This window comes from Amblyomma americanum, chromosome 10 (assembly GCF_052857255.1).
Source record: "Amblyomma americanum isolate KBUSLIRL-KWMA chromosome 10, ASM5285725v1, whole genome shotgun sequence".
In the NCBI taxonomy this organism is placed as follows: Eukaryota; Metazoa; Arthropoda; class Arachnida; order Ixodida; family Ixodidae; genus Amblyomma; species Amblyomma americanum.
This window is the reverse complement of record NC_135506.1, coordinates 105,358,157-105,384,030: the sequence shown is the minus strand read 5'-3', so window position 1 is coordinate 105,384,030 and position 25,874 is coordinate 105,358,157. Positions and strand designations below refer to the sequence as shown.

Here is a 25,874-nt window from a genome sequence, read left to right as displayed (position 1 = left end):
GTATGAGTGGCTTTCTTCTGATGTGATGCTTAAATTCAAATTTTTTATTTTTTTCCTGAGAGCGAAGGGAATGACCATCGCCAGTTTATTGCACCACCTTGTCACAAACTGCAAGTTATCGGTCGAAGATCGATTTCATTTTAAAAATTATATATTCATCCCGAAATATTTCAACTTAATTTTAAAGGTGCGGTGGTTCGACACGATGATTAACGCAGATATAATACAGCGGAGGACATAAAACCAAGCCTTGTGTAACTCCAGCATGAACGCCTAACGAACAGTAGTTGCCTCTATCAATAGTAAAACACTGAAAAAATGTAGTCTTTTTCAGATGCGGTTCCCAATGTGTAATTCTTGCTAGCCATACCAATCACCTGTACTTTTGGGATCAACTTATCATAAAGGACTCTCTCGAGGGCCTTCGAGGAATCTAAGAAAACTATGCACAAATGTCCTCCCATGTCTAGGATTTCGGCAGTTTCATCGCCTTTCGTAACTAACTGCTTAGCCCGAGAAGAACCCCGCCAGAAATCATTTCGCGCTTATTGTCTAAGAGTGTGCAAACACATGTTCAGCCGGCCAGGGAGGCAGTAGGCGCCGTTACTCTTCAAACGTCTGGTGGCCAACACCCAGTAACGGCTTGAGCGCGGATAAAAATCTCACTTTTCAGCAAGTATCCAAAAAATAAACTTGAGGGACAGCGGTGCTAACTGAGTCTACACGTCTGCGATTACGAGTTAGTCAGGGGATGGCAATGGACGCAGTGGCCTGCAAAATACATTTTCACGTTATAGCTGCACCACACACGATGCTGGATGCGAACACGTCGACAGGTTTACTATTTACGACGCGAGTATACCTGAAGGAAGCGTTGAAGCAGCGCCAGCGTCATGCCAATGTATAAGCATGAAGAACCTCAGGATAGTCGGAGTGGCGGGGCATGACTTAGAGATGAGGACCCCAGATCACGGCCCGTGCTAGGGCTGTCTCTATGGTCGCAGAATGCGGCAAACATTCAGTGGTGATGGATATAGGCTGGAAGGCCGAAAGCTGCACATTTGCCCAAGCGTTCACTCGTGGCTCTCCCCTCCCTCTTTGGAGGCCTTGAAAGGACCTTGGCTCAGGAACGATGAATTCAAGAAATTCTCAATGTCCCAATTTCAATGCCTACTTCCCCAACCCCTTTTCAACATCCCGGTTTTTCTTTGCCTACATTATATCGCATCAATGTTTTCCAGGCGGAAATCAGGGAGTGTCCGCGGGCCTCCTCCTTCAGCAAGCTGCTTCCTAGTAGCTTCGCTCGTTTTCACCTACGAGCGTCGAAACAACTATCGCCCCCTCCTAGGACTTATCACTTATTATACAATTCTGATTAAACCTGGGATACAACAGTGGTGTCGGGGAGGCCTATTATTTTTCTATTGCCGTTACTATTTTTCTTCTAAACCTATCAAGAAAGCCAAAACCCCTTCAATTCTCTTTTAATTGATTGTATAACTTGGTACCTGCGGCTTTCGCTCTTGGAATTTTGTGCCCTTGCTTTTATAGTGCTCTACATAGTTCCAAAATGTATTCAAATAATAGAAACTTACCTTGTAGGTTTTTCTCATAGCGATGTGTTGACTGCAGAGAACGGCAAACATTTTGCATGAATCAATTTGATTTCACGCGTGAGCAGCCAATACACATTGTGCAAAGAACGCTCCTTCATTGCAAGTCTCAGCGGATAAACTCGGCTCTCTCGATAGCCGTACTTCAGTACCGACTGACCACGGAAAGCTTAGTAGAGAGCAGATAGACAGGACGTGTAATAGCTGTATCAAACTACCAACCAATACCAATGCGCCCAGATCGAATTCCTTATACTTTTCCACAAACCTTGCTTCCACTAAGCAACGAAGAAAAGTGCAGACAAAGCAACTTATTACTTAGTTGCTTTGCCGTCGCTATTAGACGAAGTTCGCATGCATGACGCTGCAGCGACTGCCGCATTCACAGAGTTACGTATAATGGGCCCCGGAGCTCCGTCTATGGGGCAACGCTCGCCGTTTAAAACTTTGTTACAGCTTTCTGGCGTACTGGTTAGCCATGATGCAAGGTGAACGGCAGCAGCGCTCGTGCCATGCGCCACTTCCCCTGAGTCACTAAAAATAAAATGGCGTTTTCGCGCTGTTAAATTCCCCCAACTTTGAACCTCTTTATTAAATTGCGTATTCTTTTTTTGTCTTCCGGCCGTTTCATTTCACATCATGGAGTTTCAAAAAAAAAAGCGCAAAAGCACGCTCGGCAAAGCCAAAGAAAAACCCGTGCAGACTAGTCCTCCTTTCCTAGGCGCTTTTGTTTCCTCGCTGCTTAGTTCAAACTTTGTTGTAAACCAACTCTCAACGTCGAAAGTTCTTGCGACTTTTTTGCGGCACCTGTGTGGTCGACTTAACGCACCTTTTGAATGAGCCAATGTTACTTTTGTATTGCACATATACGAAGACAACGCACATGACACGATTTGCGCATTACACAAGCGCTGTGGGCTTTCTGACAGACATTTTCAGGTATGTGCATTCTTTAAACTTGTGGTGGTGCCAGCTGTCCTAAAGAAGTTTCCATTCATTCTGATCGCTGCTACCACGTGGCAACAAAGAGAAGCGCCCAAAAAAATTCCTGCCTGCCCTGCAACCTCGCTTCTCTAACGGCGTTTATTATCTTCGCTTGAAACAGGTGCCGCTCTCACTCATGTTGCTGTGCGTGATGCTGTTCAACGTACTTCAAATGATCGTCTCCTTTGAGCGCTGTGTGGAGTACACAGAGCTCCCTCCAGAGGTGGGTGCTTACTGGTCTTCCATTTAAAATATTGCCAGGGCCAACAGCGTAAAAACTGAACCTGGCACACAGGCATGAATCTGTCTTGTTTTCGTGCGTCACAGTTGCACACAAGCGCTGTTAAGATTGTACATCGTGCAATAGCACCCTGTGCCCGACACAGTCGTGGCCTTATGGGAACTGAGATTATTAAAATTTTTCCTACTTCTAATTGTTTTTAAATCAATTTGTTGCTAGTTAATGCCCCTCCCACATAAGCAATATTGATGCCCATTGAGTCAGTTGCTCTCAGAATTTTCTAGGATCAACCAGATGAAGCTGTGCCGCTTGGTAGATTTCAGTGATGATTGAGTAGTGAACATGCCATCCAGCACGTTGTGTTAGGGGTAGCAACACTAATGTGAATGAATCTGCCTTAGACGTTAGTGAAAAGGCAATTCGAAGATTGGTGGCTCATAAGCAGCGCCGTGACGTAAGGATATCAAGTTCAGGGTCAAAAATTGCTCAAACGTAAATGGCATTAGAATTTCTCTTTTGAGAAAAATAACGAATCTAGGGGTATTACCGCTAAGTGTGAAAGATTGGTCACAGAAATATAAGGAATATAAAGTGGTCATGGTGACACCTGCCACCATCTCTTTTGAAAGGAGGCGCTATTGATATGTAAATGCAAAAATGTAATAAACACCAATTGAAGTCAGCAATAAAACGAGCCTAATATTTTAGCGCTGGATATATTTAAGTTTTTTCGAAAAAAGCCATTCACATACATCAGAGTTAGGCACAGTCCGCGGACAGCGATGACGCAGCGACGAGGGGCAACGATACGCCCTTCATTTCAGAGGCATTCATTTTTAATGCGAGAGCATTAGGAAGGCCATGACGGCGAAAACTGTGGAGTTTTTATGACGCCTCCACCTTCCAACTGTGGCATGTGGCAGAGGGCGTTTAGGGGGAGTTCGCGCTCTGCGGCGGCTGCGTTTTTATGCAGGCAAAAAGCTAAGGCGCCCGTGTGCTGTGCGATGTCAGTGCACGTTAAAGATACCCAAGTCCTCGAAATTATTCCGGAGCCCTCTACTACGGCACCTCTCTCTTCCTTTCTTCTTTCAATCTCTCCTTTATTCCTTCCTTTACAGCGTGGTTTAGGTGTCCAACGATATTTGAGACAGATACTGCACCATTTTCTTTCCCCAAAAACCAAATATTATTATTATCACCTGGCACTTTTTATAACTCCAGATCAAAAAATCACTGGCTATAATACACGGGTGGTAGCAACGCTGATAGCATTTATTTTTTCAAAACTCTTCAGCTCAATAATCTATGCGTGCTTTATAATTCGGAACTGTTTGGTTATTACACTCAGTTATTGGTATTACATTAGGCAATATTTACTAATTTTTGCGACTGCGGTAATTAAGGCCCAATTACTTTAGCCGCGGGCTACACGTGGGGCTAAAAGCGACGCTTTGATGTTCAGGAGGGTCTAAAGTAGATGCATTGTTTTGTTTTCTTTGCTTGCTCTAAAGCACTGCCTGTGCTTTCCCGCATTCTAGGTTGGTCGGAACGTACGAATGCGAACCAGTGAGTGCGGATGAATATTGAGTTAAGAATGATCGATTCTGCATATATGGTCATTAACCAATTAAGCTTTCGCGTCACACCTTTAAGGTAGAGCTTAAGTGTCCCTTCCAATGTTTTTCCGTGTATTAATCTTTATAATAATAGCTCATTGTTGCCCTCACAGAGCTGACACTGAAGACCATAATTCGCGTCCGTGCACAACGTGTCGAGAGGTTTTACCTTCCTTTTGTGGTAATGATCTGAACACGGCAACTTGTCTTGTGCAGTATTCGGCGCTTCTACTCCTAACATATCGGCAGCCGCGCGGCCGTCTGAGCTTGTCGACCCGCTGCGTCCTTTGCTTTCTACGTTGTTTCAACGGGCGCTGTTGCCCACGCAGTAGAATTCGTCATGGAATTCAATCACCCTTTTGTGACATACCGAGTTTAAAAGGCGAAATTTTGGCCGATGATTGCGCTCTTATTTAGCAACTGTGCTGGCCGGCTACAGCACAGAGGTTTAGATTTAGCCTTCTGCTTCAGACCAAAGAACAATAAAATGTAAGGATGAGCTATTTCTGCATATATTACGCATTTTTTTTATTTGTTTACAAATAGTACGGTCTCAATTGTTGGAAACGTACCAGCCTGTCTCGGTCCAAGAGCCATTTCGCGACAACATTTCATCTACCCGGCTTTCTGCACGTGACAACATGCGCAGAAGAGTCGGGCCCTTCGGGCTTAAGAATTCGATGCATGCACTGTGAATTTTAAGATGCAACCAGAACCCTGCAGTGACTGATTTGCAAACGAAAGCAGCCGCTGACTTGGGGATCTGGTCGTTCAGTACCAAAGTCAGTTTTTTTTTTCCGCTTCAGAACGACGTGCCGCCCACAAGATGTGAAGGGAAACCTTCAACAGTCTCGGCTTTTTCGAGCTGGCCAACACAAGGAGAGGTGGAGTTCCTTAACTATTCGGCCTCCTACCGGCCCGGTGTGCTGCCCAATGTTCTAAGTGACGTCACATTCCGGATCAGACCCATGGAAAAGGTACGTGCATACGATCAACTTCTTGTCACAATTGTTCAGTACTATGCGCGCCGTTATTTTCACTAACTACATGAAACACTTTCGTACACCAACGTCTCAGGCCGTAGAACAGGTGTAATTTTTAATGGCATAACCAGCTTCCCTTCGGAATCATTGGAGTAGTGTTGATCCCGCGACATACATCACAGCTCTCCTCACATCCATATGAAGACCCAACTTCCATAAGACAATGCCCCATTTTTTATTCTGTCAATATAACCTACTGCCCCCAACCCAGCTAAGCCTGACAACAATACCACAGCCCTTACACACCTTGCAATGCGTATGACAGCAGTGACACGTACTACATATTCGGACGGTTGCTGTTTGAAACGCTCTTGTTATCGCTGAGGTTCAAATAGCACTCCTCTTGTATGTATCTTGCCGCTGCTATATGAGAGCTTACTGCTACAGCTCTAGTTAAAACTGCGGTTATTTTTAGTATTGCCACGTATAACAAAGCACACAAGCTACTGAAAACATCGGCGCCGATTTTGTTTAAATGTGCGTTAACTGAGACACAACCAGTAGGTTAATTTGTAATCGAAACCGCGTTGCCGAAGCAGCAGAGAAAAAATGACTGCTTACCTCAGAGCTGACTCATTTTGAATGGAGGCGACAGACACCGGCCTATGCTTGCACAGGTCATTGGAAGACCAATGTCGGAAGCAATTTCTTGTGGCTAAATGCAAAGGATCTTTGAACTAATAGTCCCAATATAACGAATATCACGACAGCTGCAAAGGAAAGAAAAGCTACAAGGTGAAAAGTGTATACTGAAGTCATGTGAATCAAATTTTGTAATTATGATGACGCGATTGAAAGATTCTGTGGTGACGTGGAATTGATGAGCGCATTGTAGTGATAAGAGACGTGAATGTGAAGTTGGAAAGAAGTAGGGAGTTCAGAGAGGAGCCAGCGAGGAGAACGTTTAGCTGCTAACTTGTAAATACCGCCTCCAATTTGGCCCCTGGCTTCGTGATGCAGACGATAGAAAACCAAGATATGGATATGAATGTTTTTAGAAGTACATAGTAAAAGTGAAATTAAGTGCTTTTTTTCCTTCTGGCTTTAGGTTTCCTTTTGCTTGCTGCAGCGAAAGTTTGCCTCTACCTCGTTAAAGGGCTTTGTCTGTCTTTAAATGCGAATCTTTGATGGCATGCCTTTTGTCCCACCAACAAGTTCCACCCACAACTCGTGCAGGTATCATGCATGCCTCTGGCTCCGTGGGTCGTAGTGGCGCTGGATATCGCATTAGATCTCATAGACTCAGTACCAATAGAACTAATATTGAAGCTGGGGCATAAACTAACAGGGTACAACCTATCGCCGACAATGTTCTCGAACAAATAGAATGCGTAGAGCTACTGTTGTCCAGAAAATTGCTCTTTAAAGGGCACCGATGATAAACTGAAGTTGGCATGTATCGATATATTGCCAAGTTCTGGTGACAAAACACAACTTTCTGTGAAAATGAACATTTGTTAAGCTAAAAAAATTCAGAAAACGAAATCCAGATGTCGGCATCACTCGCCAGTTTTGAGTTCAAGTTGTGGTACATCGAGGCACTGTTTTCGCGCAGATTTTTCAGGCTAGGCTAACCGCTATTTACTTCCAAACAATGATCTTGAAGTCGTTTTGGCCTTCAGCTCACGAGTTTCAATCTGGTGATGGGAAGAATTCTAGGTTGAATTTTCTCACGAATAAATGAATATTTTCTGCCATGCGTTAACATCAGCAAAGACAGAAAGAATGAAAGAATCGATTTTTACAAAGGACAACAATACGAAAAAGTTTTCGTGAGCGTCCATGTAAGAAGAAGCAGTAGTGCATTCGGGGAACCTGAAGATTTAAAGGCTGAAATACAATGCTGCAGCCAGTTGATGGTTGCACACACCTGTTATTGTTTCATAAAACGGACAGACAAGCATGCACGCCTCGTATGTACACGCATATTATTTGATTATTATTGCTTTATTCAGATACATTGTTAATTCCTCCAGAGAATTTTACGACAGTGGCCCATAAATACATACTGGTTTGATTTATGGGGCTTAGCGTCTGAAAGCTGCTCAGGCTGAGGGACGCTGTTGTGGAGGGCTCCGGAAAATTTTGACCACTTGGAGTTTTTTAACGTCTGCTGACAGACATCACACAGTATGCGGGTCGTTCATATATCTTTTTTATTCTGAGGGAATATTTAAGATACCAAAAGAACATTGAAGTGAAATATTTATTTTTTTCTGGCAAAAACGATTGCATGTCTTGAAGTCGAAGCATTCCGGTTGTACTATCAGAGCTTATTCTTAACTGCACACTCCAATCAGCTTTATGCTCCAAACTTCTTTATTGTCAATTGCGTTTAATTTACAACAGCCACATTAAAAAAGCAGCCACTGATAACTGAAGTCAAGGCACCTCGTTTGCACGCCGTAATTCACTCCTTCAAAAAAATGTGCCAAGGGTATTGAAGTACACCTGAACTGTTTGCTAGTAATAGAAAACGCGTGCGTTATGGAATGGTACGCTCTGTATTTGAGAGGCATGCCAGAAATGCATCTAACCTTACCAACGCTGGCAAGTGCGTCTGGCTGCTTTCCGTTAGAGCCATAGTAGGAGTAGAGGGCATTGCATTCGAGAGTTTCTTTCCAACGGATCACACTCCAGAGGGTTGTATTCCGTTGCGTGAAAATCGAACGCTTTTAAATTTGTGAGCATATTTTTCACTGGAAATTTTCGGCTGGAGTGAAAGCCTAAGGACCTAAGGCTGGCTCCTTTCGTTAGGTCCTGTGGTAAACCGAGGCAGAAGCGCCATTAAACGCGACTGGTTTTATATTTTGTAGTTGCCTGAGGCTAATTAAGCAGCTCCTTTCAGACAGCTTGTGTCAGCACATATTCATCAACATTTCTAATTGGTTACTCAAGCTTATAAACTATATTCAATTGTGATTGATGACGGTAATGTGACACGTGATCTGCTTTTGGCAGGCCAGTAGTTGTGAGGGCACATTTATAGTCTATGGGCGAGAAAACGTCTTACTTTAACCCACTGATTAACTGTGGTCATGTACGCGTTAGGAAGACGCTTAGAATTAATATAAAAGAATGAGTGTATTCGGCAGAAGTAAACAGGGTGTAGGCTCACTCAAATAAGGTTACATGAACATAAAGTGACCAGCAATTTGGATGCTCGTCGGCGCTGCTGCTGTTTTACCATTTGACGAACGTCGGCGATGTGAGTGCCTTCAAAACGGTAAGGAAAATGCCGTTCTTCGACATGTCTTGGTCAGCGGTTTATTAGTGCTTACTTCAAGCGACGGCAGAAGACCTGGAGTGCAATCAGCCAAGCCCGCCTCATACTAAGACTACCGAGACTAGGAGTTCCAGGGTGGCGAACAGTTAAGGCCTGTGAAACAACAATACCGCTGTAAGCATAAACGATGAATATTGGAATTGGTTGAAACAGCGTGGACGACGGGACAAAAAAAAGAGACAAACAAGCGGTATCAAATACCAGCTGTAATTGCTTATTAATATCAGAAAGCAGCAAAAATAATAAGTTTTGAACAACATGAAAAGAAAACCGACTAAGGCAGAACGTACACCGTGGCACGGTGTAGTAAAAGGCACGTGACTCAGTCTGATTTCTGAAAAGTGAGAAAATTATGTACAGAAAGGTAAAGACGTACAACCACCAAAACGAAAAAAAAATCAAGATATGCGTATATACAAGCTGCGAAAAAAAACTAGAAATGAATAAAATAGCTTAAAACTAGCGGCAAGAGACACACTACAAACCTGATGGTTAAGAAAGGACGCTTGGTTCGGAAAAAAGGTGATAGAGGGCGTGCGTACACAAAGCTATCCTTTGTTTTGGATAATGAATGCTTCTGAAATCTCAGGCGCAAGTTGACCATCATAATTTTTATGATTGTTTTTATTATGAGCATTTCATTAAACACAAGAGGGCAACCACTATAACCGCCGCAGTGAATAGCGACGTAAGGAGCCGATGTCACTTCCAGTTATTTAGCTTACTGAAGGAACCTCTCCTGTATTACGCTTTGGGGCTTTTCCTTCGTATGACTGGCTGCAAGACAGCGTAATGTGGTAAAAAACATTTCTCTTGTGTTCTCTGCATCGTTTCTTGCTTTTTTGTCTGTCATAATGTACATCGAGCCCCATTACTGTTAGACTACTCACATATTGACGTGAAAAAAACCAGCGAGAAAAGACGCAAGACCAGAGGAAGACGCACACAGACTGTCGCCGGACTTTCAACTGATTTTATTAAGGTTCCACCACATATTTATAGCCACTACTTGCGCAGGCGCACATACATGCCACATTCAACAAAGTCCGGACGTCATTACTAGCCAGATAAAAAATTCCATTCTTTGTCAGTGAGAATAACAGATGGGTCGCTGATACAAACACGCTCGTTCTTTTTTATTAAAAACGCTTCTAAAAGCTCGCGCTCGTGCCTGGACTTTCCGCGGCCGATAATGGTAGCATTGTTCAGCAAAGCTGAGCAATTCTGGCACTCCTTGACATGTATGGCCAGGTTGCTCCCTGTACCTAAGCGCAGCGTTCTGCCATGTTCCCTGAGTCGCTCGTTCAAACATTGCCCCGTCTGCCCAATGTAAATTTTCCCACAAGAAATAGGGATAGAATATACTACCCCGACAGCACACTTCGGGAACTTTTTTTGGTGCTTAGTTTTGCAGGCCGGTTCTCGCTTGGAGCCGGTGATACGGACGCAAAGGCTGGAAATCTTTCGGGGGGCCGAAAACACCAAATTCACTCCAAATTTTTGGGAAACCTTTTTCCGTCCATGGGAAATTTCATGGCAGTGGGGAATCACCTCAAAGTTCCTAGTCCTCTCTGTTGGGTGCTCGGTATTGGCAGCAGGCTTCTTCATTTTCTTGCCCAAGGTTTCAGCGACCGCCAACAGCAAAGAGCAAGGAAACCCAGAGGCCTCTAGTCGAACTGCATGCTCGGCAAGACTCTGCTGCATGACATGCGGGCAACTTTTTCTCAGTGCATTTGAGAAATACAGGTTGGCAATGCCACGTTTTACCAGCTTCGAGTGAGCGGAAGCATAAGGCATAAGCGCCTTTTTAGACCGAGGGGCATACTTCCAGCAAACGTGTTCGTCAGCTAAAAACTTCAGTTCTAAATCTAGAAACCTAATGGTGTTGTCAGAGGGTAAATCTTTGGTGAAAACCATGTTCTTTGAACAGGCACTAAAAACATTTAAAATTCGGTCCGCCACAGAGGTTAGCTGGTCAGTTGATGATAAGCTTAAAATGATTAAAAAGTCATCCACATATCGAAAAAATTTACAACATGCTTGTCTTGAAGTGCTTTCTGCAGCGACGAATCGAACTTGGCCAAAAAAAGCATTACACAGTGCAGGCGCTACGCTCGATCCTGCGGTATTGAATAAAACAAGTCCTCTATGTCAATCGAGAAAGCAGCATTAGCGCTGGGAAAACCGTCGCTGAGGCTTTCCACCAGGGATGTCGAGCTCCGAACTGCAAACGGATCCGGCGGAACAAGTTCTCCTAAGGCGCGTTGCAAAAACAATGACACCACCTTCTGCCAAGAGCCTTCTTCAGTCACGATGGCTCTAAAAGGATTTCCCAGCTTATGAGTCTTTGCCGTGAAAAACACACGCAAGACATTTTGCGTAAGACACCAAGACACCTGCGATCCTTGATTTGCCCACTTCAAACAGAACAACCTCAGTCTTCTACAGGCGGATAAGGAAGGTGGGTTTGTCGTGCTTCCTTCTTCATTGTGTGAAAAGAAGGCGAACGAAGCGATCGAGAAAAATTTTAAGCCGTCGGATTTAAAACCTCGTAAGGCGAAGGCTCTAGCCCTCCGTCTGCTCAACCAGCTAAATTTGTCTAGATTGGAAAATGAGATCCGCAAATGTGAACAAAATGCCTTGCGTGTGTTTTTCACAGCAAAGACTCATAAGCTGGGAAATCCTTTTAGAGCCATCTTGACTGAAGAAGGCTCTTGGCAGAAGGTGGTGTCATTGTTTTTGCAACGCGCCTTAGGAGAACTTGTTCCGCCGGATCCGTTTGCAGTTCGGAGCTCGACATCCCTGGTGGAAAGCCTCAGCGACGGTTTTCCCAGCGCCAATGCTGCTTTCTCGATTGACATAGAGGACTTGTTTTATTCAATACCGCAGGACGAGCTTCTACAAGCAGTGCGCGATGTGATTGCGACCAACGGGATTGCTGCATTCCAGAACAAATGAGGAATAGCACTCGACGCTTTCCTGGAACTGTTGAGCGTGTACCTAAGGTCCACTATCATACAGCACGGTGACAACTGCATTGTACAGAGGCAAGGCATCTGCATAGGATCGAGTGTAGCGCCTGTACTGTGTAATGCTTTTTTTGGCCAAGTTCGATTCGTCGCTGCAGAAAGCACTTCAAGACAAGCGTGTTGTAAAAATTTTTCGATACATGGATGACTTTTCAATCATTTTAAACTTATCATCAACTGACCAGCTAACCTCTGTGGCGGACCGGATTTTAAATGTTTGTAGTGCTTGTTCAAAGAACATTGTCTCACCAAATATTTACCCTCTGACAACACCATTAGGTTTCTAGATTTAGAACTGAAGTTTTTAGCTGACGAACACGTTTGCTGGAAGTATGCCCCTCGGTCTAAAAAGGCGCTTTTGCCTGATGCTTCCGCTCACTCGAAGCTGGTAAAACGTGGCATTGGCAACCTGTATTTCTCAAATGCACTGAGAAAAAGTTGCCCGCATGCCATGCAGCAGAGTCTTGCCAATCATGTGGTTCGACTAGAGGCCTCTGGGTTTCCTTGCTCTTTGCTGTTGGCGGTCGCTGAAACATTGGGCAAGAAAATGAAGAAGCCTGCTGCCAATACCGAGCACCCAACAGAGAGGACTAGGAACTTTGAGGTGATTCCGCATGGACTGAAAAAGGTTTCCCAAAAATTTGGAGTGAATTTGGTGTTTTTTGGCCCCCCGACAGCTTTCCAGCCTTTGTGTCCGTATCTCCGGCTCCAAGCGAGAACCTGCCTTCAAAACTAAGCACCAAACAAAGTTCACGAAGTGTGCTGTCGGGGTAGTATATTCTATCCCTACTTCTTGTGGGAAAATTTACATTGGGCAGACGGGGCAATGTTTGAACGAGCGACTCAGGGAACATGGCAGAACGCTGCGCTTAGGTACAGGGAGCAACCTGGCCATACATGTCAAGGAGTGCCAGAATTGCTCAGCTTTGCTGAACAATGCTACCATTATCGGCCGCGGGAAGTGCAGGCACGAGCGCGAGCTGTTAGAAGCGTTTTTAATAAAAAAGAACGAGCGTGTTTGTATCAGCGACCCATCTGTTATTCTCACTGACAAAGAATGGAATTTTTTATATGGCTAGTAATGACGTCCGGACTTTGTTGAATGTGGCATGTATGTGCGCCTGCGCAAGTAGTGGCTATAAATATGTGGTGGAACCTTAATAAATTCAGTTGAAAGTCCGGCGACAGTCTGTGTGCGTCTTCCTCTGGTCTTGCGTCTTTTCTCGCTGGTTTTTTTTACGTCAACATGTACCAACTCGCCCAACAATTCATGCTTCTGAACAACTCACATATCATCGCAAACTTGTTTGCTGCAGGAAATATTAGTTGTGGGTGAACCCTTCCTGCGGTTTTCTGCAGCCTGTACGGCGCACCACGCACATAAGAAGGATATATGACAGTTGACAAGCAGACCCAGCTTTTGTACAAATTGTGGACTCGTGAATCACAAAGAGCAAAGAATACTTCTAGCACAACTCGAAAGCCACGCATGAATTAATGGCGCTGAAAATTGCCTCAATTATGCACCTTGAGTACAACAACCGCTTTGAAAAAGTTGAGGACAAAATGATCTCCGGATACATTCAGGAGAGCACAGAAATTTTTTTCTACATTTCTGCACGTTCAATACATTGCTTTCCGTTGTGAAAACTGCAGAGCACTGGATGCAGAGCGGGACGCGGCCTGTTTCGCAGTCGTAGTTATCGCGTGTTCCTCTCTAAGCAGTCGAGCAGCAGCGGCACTTTTTCTTGTCGAGCATGGGGGGCGAGGGGGAGTTAGTGCTTAGGCAGCGCACAATTTCCGTTCTTCATGTGTACGCCATTTTTTGCGACCTGAATGTATTCCCATTGATTAGCTGATAGCCCAGCAGCTACTGACACCAAATATAATTTGTTTGCTGGCACGCATTGAATCGCGTGTGAGATTAGTAGGCCAGCGCCTTTGAACATATAGCGTTAACTCCTCTTATAGGACGTAGATGTATTGATGCCAAAACGAGAAATGAAACAACTTACCGTGCATGTCGGAGGTGGAGCTAAGCTGACAGCGTCCAGGAGAAACTCTAAGGGAGTTACATAAACTGCTCCTGATTCTGCTCTCATCACAGGACCTCTATATAAACAAGAAAAAAAAGCTTTTATTTTCATTCATGACCTGGCAGCACTGCACAAACTGAGTTAAAACGCACCCTGCGCTTGTCTGTAGATGCTGAAAATCAACCAAAAAAGTGACGTAGATTTGATCCCTCGCTGAACAAAGAGTTAATACACTCGGAGATCGAGAAAGTTCCCGAAAAACAAAGAGCAAATTGGCAGCCCGTAAGCACATCTGCTTTTCCCACCTTTTTCGGTTACGTTGCCCCCTATTAACTGGTACTAGTGCTTACATTTAAGGAAGGAATATGGCGGTAAGGTTGGCAATTACCATTCAGCGTTGATTCCATCAATGCCGAAGACATTACAACGTTTTCACGGAGACCTCAGAGCGCGAATGTTTGCACGGCGCCGAAATCAACAGTCATCTTTTTTTTGTCTTTACACGACGTTATTGCATTTTTTATTATGTTTGATTTCATTTAAATTTTTTCCAGCGCACTCCATAAGTATAAATATGACTTCGATACGTAATTCTTCCTCCTCCTCCTACCCCCCCCCCCCCCCCCCCCCAAGTGCTGCGTAGAATTTAGCGCTAAAATACTCACTGCATTGCATTTCATGTCCAACATTCTCGGACAAAATGTAGCAAATTGAAAAATTGTAAGATACTGTTAGGAAAACATTAAATGCAATGGCTGATACTCTCGATATGCAGCAAAACCTTTCTTTTAAAGTGTTTCCATCGATGGCACCGAAAAGCTAATACTGCCATTGAAAATCAATAGGGAACGCTTTTGACGAAAGCAAGGACTTTAATAGGGAAAAATTGCAAGACTGCCGTCGAGCGATCTGCGGAAATTTTCATTGTTATAGCGAAATCTTGCATTATATGAAAAAATTGCGTTCATAAACGTTTTCCCGCTCAAAACTGCTTTTGTTCCGAATTGTTGCATATGAATGTGCTCATAGCAGTTAAGTCTGTAAAGATATCAACCGCATAATGTAGTCACCGTCCTTCTTTACACTGGCTTCACAGTGGAACTGCATGCACCATAAACTCCCTCTTTTCAGCATCATCCGGTCTTATTTTATCCTGAATCCATATTATCCTCAGTTAACGTAGTACTGCTAATATTCACCCGCTGCCAAAAATGCCACAGTGTTAGCCATATACTGGCGCCGCCATGCGGTGCGAGAGCACCCGCTGGACTTCCTTGTCTTCCACGTCTTCGTACTTGTCGCCATGAAACGACGCGGGAGTGCGAGGTGCATGAAGAAGCATCGCTGGGGAACTGACGGCATTCTGGGTGGTCTGGTTGGCCGCAGTGGACGTCATTGCGCGGGGTGGTGCCATCAGGGGTTGGAACTCAGGATCGAAGCCTCGCAAGCGGCGCTTGCCTTGTGGACAGGTGTCGTGTCCACGGGATGTAGCTGGGCGTCGTCGGAGGCTCCCGGGACCTCTTCGTGCATTGGGAAATCCCCCGGCACCTCCACCGTGTCACCGAAAGCCGGCAGAAACGGCACACCAGGGGCTACATTACGTGACTGTCAATTAGAAAAATTGCCAAAAACTTGTCACAAAGGAGTCAATAAGCCTCGCTCCTATTGGTCGGTTGAGGCCAGCGGCCATATTGCTTTTTTGCATCATGGGTGGCTGCTGATGACGTCACGGATATGACAGAAGTGATGACGTTGCACATCGAATTATGCAGGCGTTTACTGACAATTTTTTGTCACAGTTTTGAGACTGTCAATTTGACCGTTGAGTTTGTGACAGAAAATGGCGACGGTGTACACAGCGATACGACTGAAACGGATGCGCTGGCGCGATCAACGGCGAAGGAGGGCGCATGAAGACGCGTTTGACTTGCCGGACGAGCTGTTTCGACGCCTTTTTCGACTGGAGAAGCAGACTGTGGAGTGGCTGTGTGACGAACTCGCCGATGAACTGGGAGGTTTGCGTGCGAGTGCGCTGTCGGTGCGGCGGCTGGTGCTGTGTGCACTGCGGTTATTTGCCACGGGCGGCTTTCAGGCTGCCGTTGGTAGCGAGGAGCACGTCGGCATCGCACAACTTGCGGTGAGCAAATGCGTACAGCGGGTGTTGGAGGCAATTTGTAAAGTTAGTGCGCAGAAGGTGTGGGTTCCGTCGTCACCTCTGTGACACACAAATAAGACACGCTTATGCTGGCAAAGCACTTTATTTTTCCCAGCAAATGGCGCTTCGTGGTCATCTTCTTTTTCCTAAGGGGAAAGAAACAAACAACCACACATCACATACTGCAACACCTCACCTTTTGGCATTTTTGTCATCGATCGAAAGCGCCGAACAACGCAGACTTCAACAAGTTGCCTTCGTCGATTTCGTACCGAGCGCTTCTTGCAAGTTCGCTCGGTAGTCACGTAGCCTTCACTGCATTCGTTGAAATTTTTCTGCGCACTTAGGTCAACCGCACAGTAGCTCGAGCCCAGACTCAGCGCAAAAAAAAAAAAAACACGGCGTAGAATCGGCTGCTTTCGTGCAAAGCGGCTTGACGTTTTACCGCCGTCAGCGCATCCCCACGACGCCGAGAGTTACCCACCAGTCAATTTAATAACACAACTTTGAATGTTTTTTGTTTTGCTTAATATTTTCGAACTTTGAACACAATTTTTTGGCAAAATAGGAAATTAGTTATTTTCATCGTTGCTTATTTCTTATTTCTTTTCACAAAAAATTAAGCAGACGGTCCCTCGAATGCTCTCGGGGTGCCGCCCTGCTGTAATTGGCTGATTCCTCGTTGCGTCACGTGGTGGCGTCTCATCGTGTCATTTTGACGTCACTGTCGATAACTTGTGACAGAATTGGTCACAGTTGCGTAATCTAGCCCCAGGACTAGCAAAGCAGACACACTCAGAGAACGAACGCACGAGCCGGGGAAGACTAGGAAGACCAGCGGGTGCTGTCCCACCGCATGGCGGCGCCAGTAAATGGCTAAAAGTGTGGCAATATTGGTGGCGACTACGTAAAGGAAATCTAATTTTTTTGCATGCAATGCATATTGCTTGAGGCTTAGTGCAATTCTCAAATTTACAATCGGGCTTCGTTTATCGGTTGCATCATGCATGGAAAGGCGGCTATGAAAAAATTATCACGCATTTTGCCTCCGGTAAATCTTTACGGCGGCTCCACATTACCAGTCAATATATTACTACTAAGCTTTGTTCTTTTTAAAGGAAAAATGCACCGCGAACAGACACGACGGACGAAGAGGTGCACAACACAAGCGCTGTCTCGCAACTAAAATTTTATTCAGGAGGAAACACATATAGAAGCGACCGAAAAAAACGGCGAAGCCAGCAATCACATGTGACAATCAACACAAGGAACAACTCAAAAACTGAAAAGATAGCGCGGAACGCCCTTTTCTATGACTCATGGCAAATCAGGTATTGTCTAGGAAACGTATCTCCGCATCAAATAATGTGATAAATGGTAGGCTGATGCACGCGCTAATTTTCTTTATGAAAAACGCTTCCATAATCCCTCTGGTACGCTGGTCCCAGTGCCGGTACAGTACCTCTGTTTTCTCAAGAATCGCCTTACAGTTTTTTTTATCTTCGCACTTAGCGCAATGTTTAGATACATCTGACGATGCTTGTTCGTGTTCCTTTAGGCGGATATTTAAGCAGCGCCCGGTTTGTCCGATATACACCTTTTGGCAAGTGAAAGGAATCTGGTACACCACCGAACGCACACAGTCCACAAATCTTGATCTGTGCTGCACCGAACGCGAAAAGCGGTGCATTTTTTTCTTTCATTCTTGGACATCTGTCCCAGTCATCAGACACTGGCGTTGAAGCTTTAGGGGTGCTGAACAGACCACGTCAACACTAAAACGACGAGCAACATTCCACAGATTGTGCGCCATGCGATGCACGTAGGGAATGGCCACTGCTTTCGTTTTGGCTCCCGTTTTTTCACCTCCGTTCGCGGATCGGAGACCCCTAGAATTGCCTATTAGTTTTTCGCATGTACAGAGAGCGGGAAACCTGCCGCGGTCAGTCGTTGCATCTGCAAGGAAACACCGTCTGCTACGGAGTGCACACAAGATTTTTTCTAGAGCAGACCTTAGGCAGGAGAGTGCTATGCCGTTTTTTACCAGTTTCGTGTGCCCTGAACAAAAGTTCAGTATCGGTTTTTTGGAGCGTGGTTTATTGACCCAATAGTGTGGCCCTCCGTGAACATCAGTCGTAGATCTAGGAAATGAAGTTCATCTTTTTCCGGCATTTCGAATGTGAAATTTAGAGCCATGGCGTTCTCTTTATACGCTTTGAACACATCAACCGCACGCCTTGCGCGCCCTCCCTTATTTACTAGTACCAGAAAGTCATCTACATATCTCCTGATCTTAAAAGCAAGACCGTCAAGATTTTTACTGATCGCTACGTATACTTTTGCTAGAAAAATACTACTGAGTATCGGGGCTACATGAGAACCGATACGCACACCCTGTTTTTGCAAGAAAATTGTCCCCGGCCATTCCAATCCTGAATAAAATTTTAGTTGCGAGACAGCGCTTGTGTTGTGCATCTCTTCTTCGTCCGTCTTCTCTGTTCGCGCTGTATTTTTCCTCTAAAATGAACGTAATCCCACTAGCCCAACTTTCCATCCTACTAAAGCTTTGTTCTGCAGGTTTTCCCAGTATTATTCTCTTGACGACGCCGGCACGCCGCGTTATGACTTATATTTGCCACAAAAGACGGGTTGTTGTTCTTATGCTCATGAGATGCGGCTAGATGGCTCTTAATGACCTCCATCACGTGCGACAGCTCTTAGAATGTTACGGGCGTTTCGGGACGATACCGGACGCTCTATATGGAAATTTCACCCCATTTTTTATTAACAGCAAGGCCGAGAGACACGCGATTGTGATCCTTGAAGCTGCCGAGAGTGCGCTTTTGGTTCTGCCGAGTGACTTTCTATTCTTTTTTTTTGCGCACGCTAGTAAACGTAGACAAATAACTGTCGGGCACTTAAGCTCGAGCTCTGTATTAAGGGTACGACAGGATAGCGTTAATGGCTCCCTTCAGAGGCGTGGGTTCTTCTTTGCATATCACTTGGCACACACAGACAACGTAGGACAGCATCCGCAAGGCCTCTCTCTAACAAACTCGAACGAACGTCAACCAGTGGCCTAAGGGCAGCGTGTCTAACTTGATATGAAAGGGGCACTGGTTCGATTTCCCACCTGAACCCAGCTTTCTTTTCAATCGTATTAATTCAGTTCACACGCTTGCATGTCATCATGAGGTGATCCACGTTGCGCACTTAATTTGAGAAAGTGTTACGTTTTATTCACCTGAAATACCATCGTTCTGGGTAAAGGGCGGGTCCGTTGCTGTTGGCTCACTCGAAGAAATACAGGCTGCCTCCAGAATCAAGCACGGCGCTCCCTTAATGCCTCGCCCGCAAAATGAACTGTGACAAGCACTTACACGCAAAAACGTTCTACTGAAGGCGTCCAACCAGAAAAACGACTTCTAAAAAGAACTATGAAAACATTAAAAAAACGCTTCGATACACACTTTGAACGACGCTTGTAACAACACTGTCAGGCGATGCCCCGCCCCACTGCCCCTGTCCGGCTCGTCCCTCTTCCCTTTATGGTCTTGCCCCCTTAAGGCGTACTGCGCTTTGAAACTGTGCACGTGACACATAGACGGTACTGGTCAAGCACGTCCCGTTGCCCAGTTTGAACTGTCCATCAACAGGGGGCCCTTAAGGTAGCGTGCGGCCCTACGCGCTTTTCAAATCCCCTGCTCTACGAGTGACGTCACTACTTTTCAACCAATACGCGTCAACGGGTCCTCCACTGAACGGGAGCCTTCACGCCGTCGCGTTAAAGAAATGCAACTTTTTTTAAGAGCGTTAGCTCTTACTCCTCACGTTTCTCGATTTCTTGGGGTCTGCTACCAGCTACCTTCGGCGTGAAATTTTCTTAGTCCGAGGAATTCAAGGAAGAAAGAGATGCCGTAGTGGAGCGCTCCGGAATCATTTCGACCACCTGGGGATCTTTAACGTGCACTGACATCGTACAGCCCACTAGCGCGTTTTGCGTTTCGCCTCCATCGGAAGGCTGCCGCCGCGGTGGGGTTTGAACCCTGGTACTCCGGATCGATAGCTGGTTTGCGGCGTATCTTGAGGGGAGTTTAACTCGACAACGGGTAGACGTACACAAATGGGACCAGTACCAAGAAATTTGTCTTAACGAGATCTATCGAAAAAGGCACAGAAATTAAACTAACCACGTGATCGTAATTTCTTCGATAGATGTCGCTAGGCGCGCTAACGCTCGTTACTTCAACGTCTTCCAGACGGTGGTGGCTCAATCAGTCATGGTGACTGGCAAAGTCATGGACGCCAGTTCGTGTGGTAGGAAAGAATGCCAGTAGTCGTTTATTTCATCCTATATATAGCCACGTTGGGCGAGAGGGCAGCGTTATCAGAAAAGAGAACGTAGGCACATGTCTGCTCGGAAGCAAAGATAAATGTGCGCACAAACAGATATGATACAGCGGCATCTTTTCTTTTGCGGAATTTTTTTCACTTCAACGCCAGTCCCCCTGGCTGTCGCTAACCCTTCAGTTCATGCCTACTGTCTCCACCATGCGACTGTATCCACATTCACCTAAACGTTTGTCAGTTCTACATGCTCGCGAATGTAAACTGTTCAGGCTCTAAATCTCACGTGAGCATGTTGTAAACTTTCGGAACCAAATGAAAAAAAATTTGACGTTTTCATTCATTTCGGCTTGAAAAGAGCTGACCGCTGTATAGAAAAAAACTGCTATTAGGCGCTGTTTTAAGCAGAACGCGTAGCTACTGTTCAAACAACTAGCACTTCAGTTGTTCTATACCTTTCGTTACAAACACGTCATTAGCCTATATTTTTTTTTTTTGGTTACAACAACAGAAGGTCGCGGCGGCCATAGTTTCAATCACTTATCGAGGCTGTTCCAACAAAGGTGAACCAAAACTTTCAAGGATAGTTGCAGCATTATCATACCAGGGTTAGTGGACGTCAGAAAGCGGGATATGTTCGTTAATTTATAGGCTGGTTAAATTATTCGCGATATTAAATTTGCTTCAGCTATTAGAGTCAGGGACATAGTTGGGATCAGAAATTTGGAGCTTTCCGTTAATAGCAGCCAAGTCCCTTTTTAGAATTTAGAAAATGCCATTAGCACGGACTCCGCGGCTGATAGTTTTGTCCTTCGCGATTTGTTTAGACATCCCGCGTTCTTGTTACGTGACTAAAACGCCCGTGTCAATTTCCACATGCCCCGTGACCTCCTTTGTTCGACCCGCACTGCAGCAATCGCCGCTACTCGTTACAGATTACAAGGGAGAAAGAAAGTCACACGACACTAGCTCCTCAGAGTGACGTCAACTCGCGGGCGTGAGAGCGCGCTCCATAAAAATGCAATGTTCGAAACGTAAGCGCGGAGGCCAAAATAGGTTGCGTCACAATGCTGAGGTAATCGCATCTTCAAAGTTCTGAAAATTGGTATAGAAATTACTATCGGCCAGTTACAAATCCCTAATTGAAACCGTAGACATAAGAGTATTAGTTGAAAGTTAACTGTTAAAAATTAGTTAATCACCTTATTAGTTAACTCGATTATACGTTTTTGTGATCATCGCCAACACTGTTATCATAGTGCCGTAAACGGTATTTCTAATCATCAAAAAGCCAATTTTTTAATTTCCATTTATCCTTCGCTGTCGGGGACGGTGTAATAAAAACCTATGTTCTCATCTGGAAAGGAAGGAAGTAAACGTCATTTCAAATGAAATGCGCGTTAACCGGGAACTCCGCGTGTTTTGAGGTAGTCTCCCTCACACAAAATTGACATGGTTGTTTACAAGTAATGTCGACGTTGCTTTTCGTAACTATATAATGAGTCACTGCACGTCCAGGTCGGAGTGGTGGGCCGCACCGGAGCGGGAAAGTCTTCGCTGGTGCTGGCCCTCCTGCGCATGCTCAGGGCATCCCAAGGCCGCATCCTCATCGACGGCATGGACATCGCAGAGGTGCCTCTCCGAAAACTGCGAACAAGCATCACCGTCATACCACAGGTGACCAAGCGTAAAATGAGAATGCATGTAACATGCCAGAATACACTTTATGCCGCAGAGAAGTATAGCACAGTCTTATTTCCATATTACACCAACGTCGACTAGCTCAGTAACATGATCAGTTGTTTTCCACTCTCCGTGCCGCACCATGTTTTTGTTTTTACTGAACGAGGAAAAAACGCCAAAACCGTGATAAAGAATTCGCAGCTGTCACAGCGGTTGACAGCTTTGCAGGTCAGCCGGTTAAAACTCCTTACCAGCCATCCTGCCTGGACAAGATATTAGAGTTCACGCTCCCCGTCCTTCTCATCCTCCTTCCCCTAACAGGGCCTGCTACTCGGAGTGAAAGTCATATTTAAGCCAGCCAATAATGAACCCGTTGCCCGATGAAGACAGGTCCTACTGTCGAAATGTTGGCAAGCACCCTAGGGCTCTCCCCTCCATTGTTCACTTCGTGTTGTCAAGAAACCCGTCTACTTGCCCTCACTCTACCATGGAGTCATTTTTGAACACATTGATCTTCGGGATGCTCTCATATTGCACGCAGACCTGCTGTTGTCTAAATTTATCCGTAGTAATTTTCCGGCCACGGCGGTCGAATTTCGATGGAGGCGAAATTCTAGAGGCCCGTGTTCTGTGCGCAGCCAGTGCACGTTAAAAAACCCCATGGTGGTCGGAATTTCAGCAGCCCTTCACTACGGCGTCCCAAATAGCCCGGGTCGCTTTGGGACGTTAAAGCCCCATAAACCATAAACCAACCTTAGTAATTTTCCCTTTAAAAATACTAAATCTTCTTAGTCCGGCCGCTCCCTGCACTACCTTATAAGTACAGCGGGGTCGGGGGAGAAAGAGACAGTTGGAAGATGGCAGGTGGGAAAAGGAAACTCTTCCTAAAACACCACGTGCCACCTGCACAGTTGGCAGGCGAAGGCCTCACACATACACCGGTCCCGGACAGTTTTCGCCTCCATAAATCTCCTAATGCTTTTAGATTTATTTTTTTCTGGAGCACTGCTTTGAAAACGCGGCCCTCTTAGATGATGTTCTATATAAGAAACTTCAGCCAAACGAATGCCTGACCGTCCTTCAAATGCGGCCTTTGTATGTTACAGTTAGAATTACGACACGCCGTATTTTTCTCTTAAAAGCCTCTGTTGCGGCGGCAAGTTGTGCGTCTGAGTGATGAATAAGAACGTCACAGCGGAGTTGGCCTCACTCGGAGGGAGATTGCTGTGCTTCGTAACGGCAAAAAATTCTGATGATTCCCAGCTACCAATGTGTATCAGTAAGGCATAGTTGACAAGATTTCACTGCGAAACTCCCAGTTGGTATATGCGATTAACCTTTTGTTTCGTCTTTAACTCTGTCCATGCCAATCTAGTTGCGCGCCTCTTGCATATGATCATGCTCTAACTTGCCCAATTCCAAGCCCTTCTAGCAAACGCGCTCGGAGATTGTTTCCCTAGCTGCGGTAAAGGACGGGTGGAAGACCGCCAGGAGGTCAGTGAGAGGTCTGACAGCGCCACGCAGCATGTCTTCCATCCTAATGTAGTAGGGCGTTCCGTTATACCTAGCCGTCATCTCACCGATGCGAACAGGCTCACTGGAAGGGAACTAAAGGCTGATATCAGATCACGGCGGTAAACAAGGTGGAGTATCACTAGAGCCAGCGGACACGCGAATGTCATCACAAACGAAGTTCGGCAGAGTAGACATGAATAGGGTCGCCCACATTTCTGCCTCTGGTGTAATCCATCTGCATCCTTGACAGTGAAAAGTTGGGAAGAGCGCCGCTGAGATCAGACCCATGCTAACCGTGCACCGTCTTCGTGCTTCCAGTCAAATTCAGTTTTTTGGACACGCCTTTTATTTGTGAAGCAACAGTAGAATAACGTGACATTGGTATGAACATATAGATGGGAACGGTCTAATATTCTGATGCTTAGCAAAATTTTTCTTTCAATATTTATCCTGCTCTCGCACCAAGTAGCTAAGACGCGCATAGAAAACTAATGGGGTGCGTTTTTGACAATAAAGCAGAAAGTTACAAACATCCCGTGCATGGAGCTGCGGATATATTGACACATATGGTGCACTCTACAATGTGTACAAAAATTGCGTTGTGGTTGAAAAATTGCGCATTTGCGAAATTTCTGATTATGGCTAAAACGAATGCTTCCTGATTTTCGTTCATTGCCGAGTATACGTGCACGTACGCTTCACCTCGTTGCGAACATTGTCGTGCGTGTAATGAAAGCCCCCTTGATTAAACGGCTTATTCAGAGAACTATCCTCATTCAGAGTGAACCGATTCACCTGCCACGTGCACCTGACCTCTCCCCACAAGTATGTGATTAGAAATTTACCCTTTTGTTCTCGCTAGCATTGTTTATGGTATAAGGCGTTTAACGTCCTAAAGCAAAGTGGGCGGTGAGGAAAACCGTAATGGAGGGCTCCGGATTATTTCCTAAAACCAGTGGTTCTTTAACGTGCACTGGCACCACGCAGTAAAGTACTTTGCGTTCCGCCTCCACCGAAATGCAGCCGCTGCGGACGGGATTCAGCCCGCGGCTTCGGGCTCACCAGCCGAGCTTGCTAACCACTGAACCAAGCGTCTATGTTTCAGAGCGAGCTCCATAAAAATGCAATGTTTGAAACGTAAGCGCGGAGGCCAAAATAGGTTGCGTCACAATGCCAAGGTAATCGCATCTTCAAAGTTCTGAAAACTGGTATAAAAATTACCAACGGTTAGTTACAAATCCCTAATTGAAACCGTACACATAAGAGTAATAAATGAAAGTTTAAATTTTGCTACGCATCAGAATATTAGACCGTTCCCATTTATACGTTCATAACAATGTCTTACGTTATTCGTTATTCTACGTCGATGTGGAGGAGACAGTGGCCTTCAGCGCCTGACAGGGTCAAGCTGAACTTAACTGCGTGGTGGTAGGGTCCAAGCTATGGCAGTATATCCAAATGACCATATGACTATGACCACTGGGTACCTGACCTTGATCCCAGACCTTTACAGTTCATTTCGGACAGAGGAGACCATGCTTAAGAGAGCTTTCGCTCGTAAAACTAGGTTCAAACAACATTTAATCCGGCCATTTTTTGTAATGATAACATTTATAGGTTGTGCGCTTGGTTGGAATACTTGTATCAGCATAGCCGCGATACTGCTAAGCCTCATTTTTCAGTGCACCTTTTAATCAGTCTTTGCGTGTACCGCTGAAGCAAATGGTTGCGCTTATCGTGGGTAGTGAGGTTATGAATCAGTGAGCATTTAGACAAGTGAGCACAACTGTATGCTCCTTAGTAACATGCCTGTAACGATGGAAATAGTTACTCTCAGAAATAGTTTTGTTTTTAAGCTGGTTGGTAGCGCCGAGATATATTTTATTTTTCTTTCAGCAAGAATATTCGGCAATTTAAAGGCAAATCGTGCATTTCATTTCTTAACCTTTAATCGTGTTGAAAACATGGTAAGAGCCAGTGGGGCAGCAATAATTTTCAAAGGCCGCTGCCGTATGACGGTGCAGAGGCAATGCAAGAACGTACATGTGCCTGCCTCTTTCGACGAAGTATAAATACAAGTCAGCATTTTCGCACTTCGGTATTCAAGAAGATGGTTGTGAACTTTATTGGCACAGTCGCAGCTTTGGCCAAGCAGCGCCATGCCACAAGGTGTTTTCGCTGCAAAAGGTTGGGTCAAAGATTCACCTTCCAAGCATATCACGCCAAATAATTCGAGCACCAGCCTAGGGAAAGCTTATACTCATGGGAAACCAATGGGAACACGGCGGTTGCACTGAAGATGGAACCACGCGTCTTCCTCATGCGA

At 45.3% G+C, this 25,874-nt stretch overlaps 1 protein-coding gene across 4 annotated transcripts in view; it reads left to right on the top strand.

Moving 5' to 3' along the window:
* The window catches only part of LOC144106431 (ATP-binding cassette sub-family C member 3-like), a 160,107-nt gene that overhangs the window by 121,527 nt on the left and 12,706 nt on the right, over positions 1-25,874 (top strand). For all 4 annotated transcript variants that reach the window (XM_077639243.1, XM_077639241.1, XM_077639240.1 and 1 more), the window contains 3 exons: positions 2,719-2,820; positions 5,261-5,431; positions 21,869-22,027. In XM_077639243.1, the coding sequence (XP_077495369.1) occupies positions 2,719-2,820; positions 5,261-5,431; positions 21,869-22,027 (432 nt within the window). The remainder of the gene's footprint in view (positions 1-2,718; positions 2,821-5,260; positions 5,432-21,868; positions 22,028-25,874) is intronic.